Here is a 15077-nt window from a genome sequence, read left to right as displayed (position 1 = left end):
CAGTTTCTGGTTCCAACCTTATATGACAGAAGTAGACTACTCTTGAAATATGGTGTACTGGTCAGGAGATACGTGCATTGAGACAAAAAAAAAGAGGGGGGGGGGGGGAGCCCAGCAGCTGCAACAACCAAGTCTTTTAACCGTCAAGACGCTACAAATGTGCCTGCTCTACTTGGGAAGTAATGCCGACTGCAGAAGAGTGTCTTCTTCTTTAAACTGGTGCTCTCGCGTACACACCGGCGCTATGGAGGCTCACATGCGGGTCCAAAGTGCCATCAGCACAATTTCGACGTCCTGGATCTAAGCAAGAGAAAAAAAGAAGAGGAATAAAGGAAGAGAAAGCATCGCTTTTCGCCTGTCGGTTTCTTTCAGAAAAACAGCTGGCAAAAAAAGACAAAATAAAATAGAGAGTGGCGGTAAAGGGGCACTTTTGGGTCGGGACTGATCAAGTTGGCGAGATCAAGAGCGGACAAGCGGGGGGCCGACCCGCGCGCATTCTCTCAAACGAGGGGCCATTCTGCCGGTCAGTCATCGAGCAGTGCGCCAAGTTGTGGAGCGCTCCAGCAGGCGGCGCACAACGACTCCTGTAGGATCGGCGACGGCGGGAGTGCAATTTGCGCAGCACGGGAACCGGGGAGAAAACGGAAGAAGAGGTTCGCTACCAGCAAGAAAAAAAAAACAGGAATCTGACCTAAGCCAGCGCACACGGTCAGGGATCCACGCGCTGTGGCCTGCCGCGACGCGCACGCACGCACGGCTATTTGTGTTGTCCGGTGCAAACAAATCCAAACGGCCGGCCGGGAACTCGCTAAAGTTCTCTGATCGAGAACAGAACAAATACCTCCAGCCCCGAACGGTGCGCGGACGGAGGGCTGCGAAGTCGAGGGCGGTGGTAGATCCTCGAGCATTACTACGTTCTCCTGGAGAATGCTGCTTGATGGAGGCAGTTCATTCGGTGGAATGTCACACGTGTACGCTTATACCCGGGACGGAATTGCTGGTCTCTCCATTGTCGCTGGCGGTGCGGCGGCCGCCGTTCACCGGTGAGCGGTGGTCAGACCTTCCTTTGTTTCATCGGCCTCGCTTTGTGATCTTCGCGGGTGGGCGAAGAAGGGCGCGTCCGCCTAGAAAAAAAATATGTGACTGCACGGCGATTGCATTTGCAGTGAAAAGGCCGTCCCAGCACTGTCTCGGGGATAATCAACTTTCAGATGAGAACGTCACACAGCTAGAATATATTTCCGCCGATATTTTTCTCCAGGGGTTCAGCCTGATGTCCCGTAGTAATGACGAACCTAATTATTTTCGATTCCGCCCCACGTGGGCAATTTCTGCGTTCGTGATCTAACCGAATAGAGTTTCTCGTGCGTGCAATACCTAATCTTCAACTCGGTTGTATCGCTGTAAAGAGAAAAAAAAACATTTTATTTTGAAGAAACCTTTCCGTATCATGGTGTCTTTTTGAAATGAGAGCGTTGTGCCGACATCGCAAAACAGAGAAGCAAATGGGGGGGGGGGGGGGGGCGTGTGTATCTTTGCTTATAATAAAATTTGCCGCACTGAGTGCCTTCCCCATTATAGAAACTCATGGTTATAGCTTGAAGAACGTACGAAAAGGACGTGGTACACTCTAAAAACTGCGGAGGGTATCGCAGGAGTGAAAAAGCCAAGTTACTCTTCAGAGTGTTCTTCTACTCTCGCAAAGCATAGATAGAGAGAAATTATTTTCCCTCTGTATGAAATGAGAGTGAGCAGAGATTCTTGAATTGAAGGAAGATGAATGGTGCTGTTAAGAGACGCATTAATCGTCTCTCAGGCGAGAACGCCACAACCGCGACACTTGGCGAAGAAGGGCGAAAAAGGCATGAGAAGAACTACAGGGGAGTGAGATGAGTGTTGGGGGAGGATGGGGGTAGCATAGCAGAGCACAATAAGAAGTGAACTTTTTTGGCGCAAACAATATGGAAAAATGAAAAAAAAATTGATTACTTTTTTCATCATTTTCCCGTCTTGTTTGCGCCGAGGAAGTTTACTTCTTATTGTGATATGTAGCAAATAGACCCAACGCAAGTTTTACTGTAGTGTAACAGAGGACTGGCACCTTAAAGACTGCTTTCTAGAATACCTCTCTTTGAGAGAGTGGAATGCCCATATACTCTTCAGGCATCAGAGAGTGAAACGCAACGCAGTTATACTCCTGCTCTTGATTGCATTTACATCCGTTGGCACACCGCGAGAGATTAGCACCACCTGCAGACACACACATGTGCATTAAAACGTACTGAACTTGTTTGTGGAGGCGTTAGAGATGATTAACAAAAGACCAGCGTTTCCAGCGCGCGCCAGGGAATTTCAGCGCACTGGAAGGCGCTTTGAACTCAGCTTAGGATCTGAGTGGTGAAATAAGCGAAAGCTATCTTATTAAATCGGTCACAATCGAAACTCAACGCAAACGACTGTGACATTCTCCTAATATTATTACTCATGTTTTTCGCTACAACCGTCACACACGGGGGATGCTGCGCTCATTCTCACGTACGGTATGGCTACAGCGAAGTATTGTGGCTTTAGTCGTAGAACATGAACAAGAATGACCAAATATATGTCCAAGTGGGTGGGAAAAAAAAGCGGCATTGTTTAGTGTACACTTCAGAAGCGCGATGTTTCATACAAAGAGATGACTAACTCTTGGCGAGTCAGTGCAAGTGCCGTTCATAAAATTGGTTGCGCTATTTTTCTTTGTTTTGTACTGTAAAAAAACATGTCGCACTGACGTTCTGATCTTACGAAGCGCAAAACAAACTCAATAAACACGTTAGCTACAGTTCGGCTTGTTTTTAGAAGCGTAGAGACACTGAAACCTGCACTTCTAAGCAAGAAAATTCAGACAGATCACAAAAATGACTTATGACATGAAGAATTACACGCCAATTTACCGTCTTTCAGTATGGTGTAGTGGTTATACAGTGTTGGGCTAACAATATGCAAATCGTCATCAGGTCAAAGGTTGGAGTCCCACTTGGTCGTTTTTTACCTTTTGTTTTTATTTTGTTGCAGTGCTCGTATTTAGCCATCCTTACTACCCGCGCGGGTGGTTATCTGTCAAAAACAGTTAAAAACCAAATTACGGCCCAAGTTCTGCTCTTTCTTTTTGCGAGCTGTACTACTACTCTCTTCAGTGGGGTCATGCTACACTGCTTTAGGCAGCGTTACGTTACTCCGTTGGGGGCGTGCTTTGACCCGTTCTGGTGGAATCACTGTAGTCTGCCTCAAAAGGGGGTGATTTACTCTAGAAAAAAGTCAAATAAGCGACAAGAAAGTACTCTGCCAAAGAAAGTACCCGGCACTTTCTTAGATTTTAGATCGTAGCTGTAAAACGAGTCGTTTGTGAAGAAGTAAGATAAAAAACTATTGGTTTTGTTCATATCTCCATGTCGAAAGAACGTTCAAAGTTTCCCACGTGTTGCAGAAAAAAAAGCACACATACAAAACAATTTCTCTTTGCATAGGCGCTTCGTTTTATTTTTTTCCAATTTATTACAAGTTCACAAAGACTGATACATCCTGCTAAGTGGTCTTCTGGTAACCTATGGAATCAGTCAACCAATACACTCTTGCTAATTTTTACACTGTAAAGTAAAGACGTTCTGTGCGAAGCTAACGTGTTTAGAACGCAGTTCATGGGGTCAAATCTCGGCAGTGGCGGCGGTATTTTCTGTGGTGGCGAAAATGCTTCAGGCCCGTGCGCTTAGATTTAGGAGCACGTTAAAGATCTCTAGATTGGCCGAATTTCCGTGGATCTCCACTGCGGTGTCTCTCATAATCATATCGATGTTTTGGGACGTTAAACTGAAAAACTTATCATATTATATTTTTAGGAATATTAGAGCCTCGATCCCGTTAGTATTACATATATCCAAGAAAAGACATGGCTTGCATAAAACAGAGAAGCGTTGCAAATTTACGCATACCAGAAACTTCAATTTATCATTCACACGTACTCCGTAACCTCAAATCAATTCATTCTAATAAGACTATAAATATTTTAGCATACAATTTTACTTGAATAAATCAGCATGGTTCGTGATCCCGAGGGTCGACCGTCTCATTGCTCCTTATTTGCGAACTCAAAGTTTTCGCATATGACAAAACTCATAAAGAAACGTTGTATCGAGTGAGAGATTTAAAAAAAAAAAACCTTTTATAGCTTGCTTCCTCAAGCTTTAGAAAAAAAAACAGCCCCTCTCAACTGATAGAACACCTTTTTTCTTTCTGGGGTAAATCACATATAATAGCCTTGACGAATATCACAAAGAGTTCATCACTTAACATTTGAAATTTGACTATTAAGGGTTGTTCACCTTCTGTGAACCGCGTTCATGTTCACGTCCTTTTAATAAGCACATGTCGTGATAAAAATAGTGAGACAGGCGAAATGAATTTTGAAAGCAATATTCATAACAAATTTCTATTAACTCGACGTCTCGTTCGACTGAATACAGCATTCGACCTGTTGCGTATGTATAATATTGCTGCATTGTTCTCGTCACGTCCTGCAATGTCATGCGTGTCACACTCTTTGCAGAGTTATACAAAATTGATAATATTAACAATAATAAAGACTTAGTAAAACCTCTGCGTGCCATAATTAGTATCCCGTTCATAAAGAAAAGCTTCAACCAGTAATGAGCGTGCTTAGGTTGGGTTCAATACCTCCTAGTAGCGAAGAGAACGCCTCGTGAAGCTGTGGTCTGCGCACGTTAACTTCTGCACGCGTCACGCCGGGGCAAAACCGATAGCGTGGTAGCGTTTATACCTCTCTGTCGGAACCATTCAGTGTGAGAAAAAACAGCCGCCTCTCTTCACTAAGCCGCGCCCCCACTGCAACGCAGCAACTATGGGTAATAACTTTGCCATCGACGCAGTCAGCTTGAACAACCGTTTTTTGTTGCTGCGCTATTAGTGTACTCCATTGGCAATTAGTAAAAACACCGTAATCCACATCTGGTGTCTCAGCGAGATAAAAAAATTGAGCATGAGCGTTACGGAGCAGTGAAGATATTTCGGGTAATTAGTGTGATTAGAAAATAGAGGTGTTCCAACAGAGAACCGCAGTTGATAGAGCAGTCTTGCTTCAGGTGGATGCTACACCATCTCTACCACGTTGTGAGCGATAGCTGACCTACTTCGTGATAGAGGAACATGTCACGCTCGTATGTTCAACAAATATTGATGCCAAACATAATGCAGGAGTACCTGCGTACGGTGCGACCCAGTAGCCCACGTATATTTAGGAGAATATGTATACCTGCATCTGCAATAGAATTGATTGGGGATGTCTCAGGATCTCACGTGAAAAAATGAGGCAAGAATTATACAAAGCAAAGAAAAAAAAGAATATGACGGTGAACTCGTTAGCGCACAGCACTAATCATAAGAATTCTTTGCTATCATTGTTGGACGTGATCCGCGCAATCCTGAACAAGCAACGAGTCGATTGCGATGCATGTACTGAACCCGGTTAACAAATGCATTGTCGGAACTATGAGAGAGCTGGTAGCTTCACAAATGAGCAATGCTTTTGTTCCCAAAGTATTGAAAATTGACCTCATCTGCTATCATTGTAAAAGAATGAGAATTTTCTTGAAACAAAAACATGAATAAAAGTGTACTCATCTGGTGTGTCTGTTTTCTTTTGAACAAGTGTTATGAACTCAATGATTGTTTTATCGCATTTTCTCGCATCTTTCCATTCTTCTATAGCGCAAGTGAATGAACGAAGCATTGCAGACCTGGCTAAAATCCTTTGTATTTTTTGCCCCCTTTCTCAGCCGAAGCGTGTACTGTGTGTTGCTTATAATTTTCAGGCGTCTATTCATCTGGAACGTCACACAAATTATGTATATGCTTAGACAAAAAACATTCGTCATCAGTGGTTGAGGTGTAACGAAGTGAAACAGTAAACATATATTTGGACGCACTTTATATCCAAGCCTCCGTCTGTCAGCTGTGTGTTGCGTACCTGACACACGCACGCACACACACCCACACGTTGAAGTTGCAGCTGGAAGTCATGCGTATTCGCGCATCTTTAAATCGACTATTTATTTTCATGAAAATCTAAACCTAGAGGCATGGTAGGGTTGGACGGTGCGCCCTGCGAGACGTGCAGCGTACGGCCACCTCACAGAAAAAAAATAACGCACCTGTTATATGCAAAACATGCCTACTACATACACGTCTTGGGGGTGAAAGACATCGGTCAGTGTATGTATGCGTCATGCCACAGCGTTTCTTGTTCGCAAAAAAGAAAAAAATACTTGCCTTAAGGTACAAGTTTTTTTTTTCCTCTTCAGAATACATTCTATCGTTTGAGCGAAAGCACGGGCCTCTAAAACTAATGCGCAATAACAGTATATCCTGCGAAAACTGAAGCATTTACACTAAAACTTCTCTTTTTATGTGTCCAATGAATATACCGGACCTATGATCTCAACGCACCTCATGAAACGTTGAGATTTGTTTTCTTCGAGTTTGCCATAGATGAATTATGGCTTTCATTGTGGCTGCGTGTCCTGTCCGCTACTAATACCACGAACAATAAATTGTCCTGCACTGTTCCGTAATGTATTTTTTTTCCTTCAACAACTTCTACTTATACTATTTGGGAACATTTTTTTCCCCCGCATTTCTGAATGACGCCTCATGCTTTGCGCATGGTTACCTGAGCACCAAACAACTTCATGCTCAATACGCGGAGCAAACTGTTGGGCACACAGAAATTACTGATTGGTAACCATCTGCATTTGTTCATTAACTAACCCTCTGATTACAGACAATACTGATTTGTCAGTTTCTACAAAGCAGCGTCTCATTTCTCGTTTTAAGGTATTTATAAATGAATTGTTTGTTTTCTCGTATGAAGGTTAAACGCGGATGAAAGGTCCGCCTCGTAGGATGCTAGGGTGCTCGGATGCTGAACCGAAGGTCGCGGATTCAATTCCGGCCGTGGCAGTCGCATTTCGAAGGAGGCTGAATGGTAGAGGCCTGTGTAATGTGTCACGTCAGCGCACGTTCAAGAACTTCAGATTGTCGAAATTTCCGGAGCCCTCTACTACGGCATCTCTCATAATCATATCGTGGTTTAGAGACGCAAAATCTCAAATAATAATAATAATAATAATAATAATAATAATAATAATAATAATAATAATAATAATAATAATAATAATAATAATAATAATAATAATAATAATAATAATAATAATAATAATAATAATAAATTTTCTGCTTTTTTTTCTCAATTTACAAAATGCTATTTGCGTTTAGTTTTCAGAACTTTTACATCTGTTGCATTCAGCAGAGATCAAAGCGTGGTTACCCACTCCAATGTCTTTTTTTTTTTTTGAAAAGTGCTTGCGCTTCTTTTTAAGATGTTTTGGTAGGCAAAATAGAAAGAGGAAACACTTACGCTGGACACGCAGACTGAACCAGGCGCTCTCAGAGACGCCTTCAGAGTTGCCCGCGAAGCACGAGTAGTTGCCGGTGTCGTGGCGGCTGAGCTTTTGGATGGCCAGGAAGTTGTCGTTGACTACCAGCTCCTGGGGTCCGGCTGAGGGCACGAGCACGCCGCCGTCCCGCCGCCAACCCACGTCGCTGACCGGAGGGTTGGCGCGAGCCTTGCACTCGAGGAACACGTCCGAACCCTCGACCAAACTTGAGTTACGGTACGGTGGTCCCAGCTCCACGCTAAGGATAGGCTTGTCTGCGGACGTACGGGTGCACGTGTTGGTTATTAGGCTCAGACACGAACGTTATGATGCATGGTGCTCAAACAAATTTCATTTCCTACTTTCACAGATTATGGTAAAGAGGGTTAGATAGAATTGAAAGAAATGGAAAAGTTCGACTTGATGACGAATACAATAAACAAAAAGTATTAGAAAAGGCGCATTTTTTATGATAGGCTGAAGAACAACTTAAGCATGAAAGCGCAATGCACGATACAACAAATTCTAAATGTCGCAGATGGTATTCTGGGTAAGCTATATGAACAGAAAGAGTGCTGAAGGTAATGCTGTTCTTATACAATCTTTTCAAGTGGATTTGTTGCGTTGTGGTTACTATAGGTTTATTAGCTTTTCACCCTGTGTCTTTGCACATAATATCTATAATCATCAATAATCTTACTTCTGTAGTGTGCCTTGCTAATTTCAGTGTCCTCTGCATGCATCCCATATTAGAACACAAAGGTTTCAACTGGCAACTGCATTATGACAGTGATTGGCCACCTTCGCTATATTTAGGTAAGTTCGCACCTCACCATGGATCCGCATTTGCTCTGCTGAACATATCGAGCTGATGAACTTGTTTATAAATTTTTGTTCACAGTCTCTTATGTCGAGTCACTGCAGATGATGATATGATGATGGTTACACAAATTGACAAACTGGGAGCTACCCATGTATAACTAAGAAGTGGTATATCATTGAAATGATAATTGAGCTAGACATCTGACTTGGTATCTATTGAATTGATAATTGAACTACTCATGTGACATGCTATCTAAGTTCATGTACTGACACGTCCAGCATACATAATTCTGCTACATAATACATATTTGAACATTAAAACTCAGCACTAGACAGAACACTGTCATTGTGTTCTGAGTAAAAATTATAAACGGGAACATAGCTAATACGTTAGAACAGAGTTTATAAGAAAATGTTTCCCGTAAATTAATGGGGAAACAATATATCTTCCAGTGCTGAAAAGTGTGCCTGCAAAGGTTGCTAAAAAGATCATGATTAAAAACACATTATTTTAAAGTGTAAACCACACGGTGAAACCAGTGGTGCCCGAAAAAATATCGCTTCATGTGGAAGAAATCATGTTTATATATCTTAAAAAAAAGCTAGGTACATCGTACAGATGAGCCCAGATATACCATCGTATTTGCGTAGCATTTGTGTTCTGCACATTTTTCCTTATTGTTGTCATCACACTCATTAAGCGAAGCAATCTTAGATCAACTACACTCCTGTTCGGAGTTCTTAGTGAGGTGCAAATAAAATTAGAATTACAATGTCCCTTGAAAAAAAAACGGGATATTTTAAAACAACAAATTTTGCATAACAGAAGTGCCACGTGCTCGTACATATTAGAAACAAAAACATGAATGTAACATTGCAGGGAATAAATTTGTGGCCGCCAGAAAAAAAAATGCATCTCATTTCCCAATAGTACTTCCAAAGGACTTGCCTTCGCCTTCGCAGCATGCATATAGTGGTAGACAAATGGTGGTACTATAGCGTTGGCGTTGCACACCATTGAAGTCAGAGCAGTGCTCCGTAGTTCTACTCAGCACGGGTCAACGTTCGTGAGATTAAACTGAAGCATAGCATCAAGCTTACTCCTCTATATTTGCCGTATCGGGCAGAGACAGGCCTGCGATGCCACTTTCGTTTAGCGAGAAGACAAGAAAACCGCATGAATTCCCAGAATATCTTTTATTAAGGTGCTTTGAAACGCAAAAAAAAAAAGACAAAAGCACCGAGAAGATGAACCAGACAAGACGAACGCTCACTTCTAAGTAAAGTCTACATTCAGAATACTGCCAGTTCAGCTCAACAAAAAAGCAAAAAGCACTCAAGAACGCATACGTGCGTGAAATCTAAGCAAACTTTCAGCGGCTTCTCACTGATTAAAACAACGCAAATTGATATTTCTATACCAGAATACAACAAAAAAAGCGAAAGTGTATTATTCATGGAAACAAAAAATATATTATTGCACGCTTTATTTTCTTGCCATTCAACACAGAATCGAGCACTATCGATGTCTTGACACGACGCACACCGATCTAATGGGAAAAGGCAAGGTTCGTTGACACGAGCGTCTCAGAATACATCAGGTGCATCGAACGCGAGGAATCTGCCCCGGTGGAATCCGTAATGTGCTTAATTTCGTTCGCGCGTTTGTGGTTTTCCTTCGTCCCCGTGGTATTCTATATCGAAGCAATTTATGTTCATTAAGCCAGAGTGGACATGTCGGCAGGCAGAGAAGACACATTTAATTACGCATTCATTGGGTTCCCGGCGAGATTTCTCGGAAACCGATCCCGAGCACTTGAGAACAATAATAGAAGCGGCGAAAACCCATTGGTCTTGCTACGGCTCTTTGGGCCTTGGTTCGCCTGTCCGGGGCGCAATAGCAGGGACCTCTTATTGATTTCTCAGCAATGGTCGGTAAGCTAAGCACAGGGGTCAGGGTTCCCAATAAGGAGAACGAAGGAAGTGTTGGAACTACACTGACGAATGCGCAAGGCATACAATATAATACAAGCGTAATATTGTCTAGAATGTATTCCACATACAATCGCTCTGCTGAACCGTACCCGTCGGGATTGCGTACTTTTGTTCTGCTTATTTCATACCATCAAGTCAGTGCTGAATGACGTAATTACGAAACGTTCTCCCATTTCTTTCTCGATAGCTTTTCGTACCTTTCTGTTGTGTAGGGAGCTTCTATTGACTTCGAAAACGAGCTCATTTATAATTGAGTTTAGTGTTGTAAGGGGGAGTTCCGTTGATTGTTCTTATTTTTTGTGCTTTTGCTCTATTTTTGAAACGAGCAGAAGTAAGCTTTTTGTGTGCGCACTGGCAAGGTGAGCAGCGTAAGCCATCCGCGACGCCCACAGTATGCAATAAAAAAAGAGTTGCTAAGTAACTAACTGAGAATGTATGAGAACAACAACAATAACAAAAAAGAAGAGCAAGAAACAAGAAAAAAAAAGAATAGAACGATGGCACCGGAATCAGGCTTATAGCCTAGAGCGCGGGGACTAACAATGCAACGCGGGCCTCTTTGAAACTGCTGCCAGCCGGGGCGACAGTGGAGCTTCGAGGCCTGCCCCATAAGAAGTACAAAGCGCGAATTTATCTTCCTTCGTCCGACAGGGTGAAAAAAGCAGGCGGCCGGGAAGGGAACAATTCGCCGGATCCGGTGGCCACCCGCGCCAGCGAGCCCCCTTTCAATCTCGTCGCCGTCAAGCTTCGCGCGTAACACAATTAAAGCGACACGCAGCGTCCTGGCTGCTTCTAATCACAGCTCTATTGATTGAAAATCACGTAGTTGGGCAACCCAGCGCCGACGGCTTGCTTCGACGTATGGGCCGACCATGCCGGAGGAGGCCGGCCCCGTAGATGCCAGCAGCTACTCGCATCTGCTGCCTGGCCTGCCCTGACAGAGGAGTTTCGAGAAAGGTGCACCACGGAATTAGCCGGCCGAGGGAATGTGGGCCGAACGACATCGGACTAGTGAAACATGTACTTGGGTCTATAGAGAGTTGTGCGTACGCAACAACCGGATGTCGACGCCCATCCTTCCGAGTCAGGACCCACTTTGTAGAGAGTGGTCTCGGCCGTTTGTGTGGGGTGGCTGTTACGCTTCGCGACCCCGCAAATCACATGCCTCAGGGCACGACAGTGTTGGTATCTGCTAGTGCTCCGACGTATGTTCACTGGAACGAGAAAAATGACGCCAGGGAAACGAAAATTGGCGTTTTTCTATGAGGCATGTCAGTTTCAGTAGATTAACGGGCTAAAACAGTTTTAGCTGATGATGATTTTAATGAACCATTACGAGTTTAATCAGCACTGCATTAAGTTTATCTAGGTACTTAGGCATGCCACACGTTCAAATCCGACTTATGTCCGCCTAAATGGGTTGTTGGAAACACGAAATACGTAATGGAATCAAAGATGTTATTAGATCTTTAGGATGCACTGGTACATTCGCTTTAAGGCTTTTATTTACGGTGAAATATTAGTTTTACTACAACTGTAGGCAGTTCTACTAAAAAAATATCTGAAACGTTTTATTACTAAGACTGCAATAGTGGGTTTCATTGAGCGTTGAAATGTGTTTGGTTATCTGTAAAATACATTGGCAGAGATATCAACGGGGGCTTGTTAGTAAGGCACATTTCTAATTACTGTGGTTGCGCAAAGAATCAACACGCAAGAAAGGCACGCGATGTCAGTGAATGGTGATTATAGTGCTGTGTGTGCCATCGTGTGCCTGTCTTGTTTCTTTGCGTTAGCATAGTATTACCGAGCGACTTAGCACCAGAAAGCACATCATCAGACAGTGCACCAGACAGCCAAAGAAAACCTCGCGCTGAAGCGATTTCAACTTCACAAACCTAAGCGACTGCCTGCTTTACGCAGAGAGGCTTACATATGTTCAGAAAGCCAAAAGAAATTATGCCACTATGAGGAAATCATTGAGAACTCGTCGTCCGGGGATCGTCCGTGCAGGGCTTTCGTCGAGTGAGGTTAGAGGATAAAGTGGGAGAGGCCACCGAGTCGCTATGCAGTGTGGGAGAGGTGGTTGAAGTCGCACGACGAACGTTTTGGCCACATCCCTGAAGGGCGCAATCTAAAAGCGAATTCCTCGGTTTATTTATTTTTTCGCAGAAAATGGTCCAGTAATCACAAAAATTTTAAATTAACTAAGAACTTAGCGGGACTACCGAAAAAGACGTAGATGAGAGAGAGAGAGAAAGCCACGAACACAAGATGAACGCTAGAAGGTGGCAATGCTGGCAAATATTGTTGAGAAACAGGAAGGTATAATATTATGTGAACAACTTTTGTTGCAGGCGCTGCACCGGGAGTCTGATATGGTTAGCTGAATGCGGAAAATTAACGCCGGATAACAAAATGACTGGGCAGTTATACCCATCAGTTTCGACCTGAGTGAAAAGAGAAATGAAGAGGTGGAAATGTGTTTGGCCAGGTGGAGACTCCGTTATTATTTTAGGTTCAGTCACATCATCATAGCCCAAATTATTTTGATGTACGACTATGACAAACCAGCAATATTGATCGCTCATGAGGCATAAAAGCCACTCCAATGTGTAACTCATCAGTGTTTGCAGGTGCCTGTCACTCTTTCGTTAGGGCGTTCAACTGTTTCCTCGTTTGCCTGAGTTGGTCAAGCGCTTCTTCAGGGATATGTACCACATTTAAGCGTAATCGAATTCATGATACCTTTTGTTCACAGGTTTTTTTTCGTTTATAGCTAGACAGCCTAGCGAACTGTGGGGACTTGAATTGCGCAAGTAGCTACAGTAAGGGCAATTGAGGAGGCGCGTTGTCATCTAGTGATGACATGCAGTGAGAGTGTACTGTTCTTGCACATCTTTTTTTTATTGCGAGAGAGAGAAGTGAGAGCTTCGAAAACAAGGGCTGTACGGGGAGTGCCGCTCGTGGCCCCCATGCTTGCGAAGTCAGTTTGAAACCCAACCCAGCATTCCCGTAGAAGCGGGGTCGCACCTGGCGGTCGACTGGATCTGGGGAACGGTCCTGTCGTGAGCCAATGCGTTGGCAGACGTGAGCCATCGATCGGAAGTGGTGACCGTGGACTTTTAAGCCGCCACCCTCCCCAGCTAAGCAAGACGTGAGCCCGGGGTCGAACCTGTCCTCCCGCACGGTGCAATGGGGCGCGAAAGATAGAAGACCGGCGCGCTGGCCCGACCTCAACAATGTGCGGACTCGGCGCGGCGGACTGTTTCAAGAACGCGACGCGCAATCAAGGCGGCCAGCAGTGTGCGGCGATTGAATTCACGCACGCCCGCTCGTTGTCGCCGGCGGCGGTGCTACCGAAGCGTGGGCTAAAGCGGTAGCTACATAGGAGCCGAGAAAACTGAACGAGAGGACAGCACGCACACAAAAAGAGAGGAAGGCGTAGGAGGACACTCGCCTTAAACGTCGCTGACAAAGATTAATCTTCGCGAAGAGGGAGACCGCTGGGCGGCATTGGCGCTTTTTTCTCCTTCCGTCTCGGTGAAAAACGATTTAGCGTCGTTAGAGAAGCGCGGCCCGGTGTATCAAAGGAGAACTGCTGCTCTCCCTGGCTGCTGCAAGCGAGCGCTCTTCAGCCAGGCTGCGCGAAATCTTCTTCAGGCCGCCCCACTGAACTGCTGTAGCTCGCCCAGCAGAGATAGCGCCACCAAGTCTCTCCCTCTTTTTTATTTCTGAGCCCAGGTAAGATAGCCCCTTGGGCCGCCGAAGACGTCTCGGGAGGGACGGCCGTCTGCTCCGAGCCGACTCTGCTAACAAGGCGTGGCTCCCTCGACGTGTATGGGTGTCTCGCTGGTAAGCGCGGGCGCGCGATCCCCTCTTCCGCGCTTTGTTCTGAAATGGTACCGCGCTTCGTTCAAAGTTCTGGTGACTTACGATAAGAATAGCAGGATCTCGAAACAATGTCGACCATTCGGACTTCCAGAAACGATGGGTGATGTGAGAGTAGCGCAGATAGATTCCCTTCTGATGAAATATGGACCTGCGGCGTTGCGTACAGATTGTGCCATAGAAAGAAACTTAGCCTAACGCTTTCAGTGCTTATGCATGTTCCTTAAGTACTTATACATTAGGAAGGAAAACTGACTTGGGTGCTAGCTCGTAATGTACAATACAAGTAACGAAAAATCGCGTTGGTTGCGTGAGTGGATGTCTGAGCTCTCTGAATGAACTTCACTTGCTCGTGCATTATTTGAACTCTTCATAAAAACAAAATTTCTAATAAAATAAAAACGAGCCAAGCCGACAAACAGTGAACCTAAATTATTTTCCGAAAGGATTTTTTCGAGAATGGTAGGAATGACATGCAAAAATAATTGAACAGCCAATTATGCTATGCAAATGTGTTAGCCAGAATTATCTACTTGTGCGCAGATATCGTTGTATAATTGGAGAAAATGAAGAAATTAACATTATAAAATAAAGTTGAACAGTGCGCTTATAATTGCTACAGTAGTACATTACTTGACTGGCCGAAGCATAATGAGTCAATTAATGCTGTTGTTATTTCCTGCAGAAAGACCTGGAGCTTATATTATTGACAACCCCATTTTCCCCCAAAGTTTTCGCATGCTGAAGATCGTCGCGCCTGACTCCTGAGCTAATGCGTCGCTACCTGGTGCGTCTAACAAGAACGAGGCCGAGTGGAAGAGACAGCATCTTTTCGCCACATATAGGTGCACGAGTGCTCGAAAATACATCTCAATAACC

At 44.2% G+C, this 15077-nt stretch overlaps 1 protein-coding gene across 1 annotated transcript in view; it reads right to left on the bottom strand.

Annotated features, from left to right (window-relative positions):
- Positions 1–15077, bottom strand: part of LOC142775671 (synaptogenesis protein syg-2-like) — a 459706-nt gene that overhangs the window by 83968 nt on the left and 360661 nt on the right. The window contains exon 6 of the mRNA XM_075877312.1: positions 7472–7765. Within this exon, the coding sequence (XP_075733427.1) occupies positions 7472–7765 (294 nt within the window). The remainder of the gene's footprint in view (positions 1–7471; positions 7766–15077) is intronic.

This window comes from Rhipicephalus microplus, chromosome X (genome assembly GCF_043290135.1).
Source record: "Rhipicephalus microplus isolate Deutch F79 chromosome X, USDA_Rmic, whole genome shotgun sequence".
Lineage (NCBI taxonomy): Eukaryota > Metazoa > Arthropoda > Arachnida > Ixodida > Ixodidae > Rhipicephalus > Rhipicephalus microplus.
The sequence above is the reverse complement of the archived record's forward strand: the minus strand, read 5'-3'. Positions and strand labels throughout refer to the sequence as shown.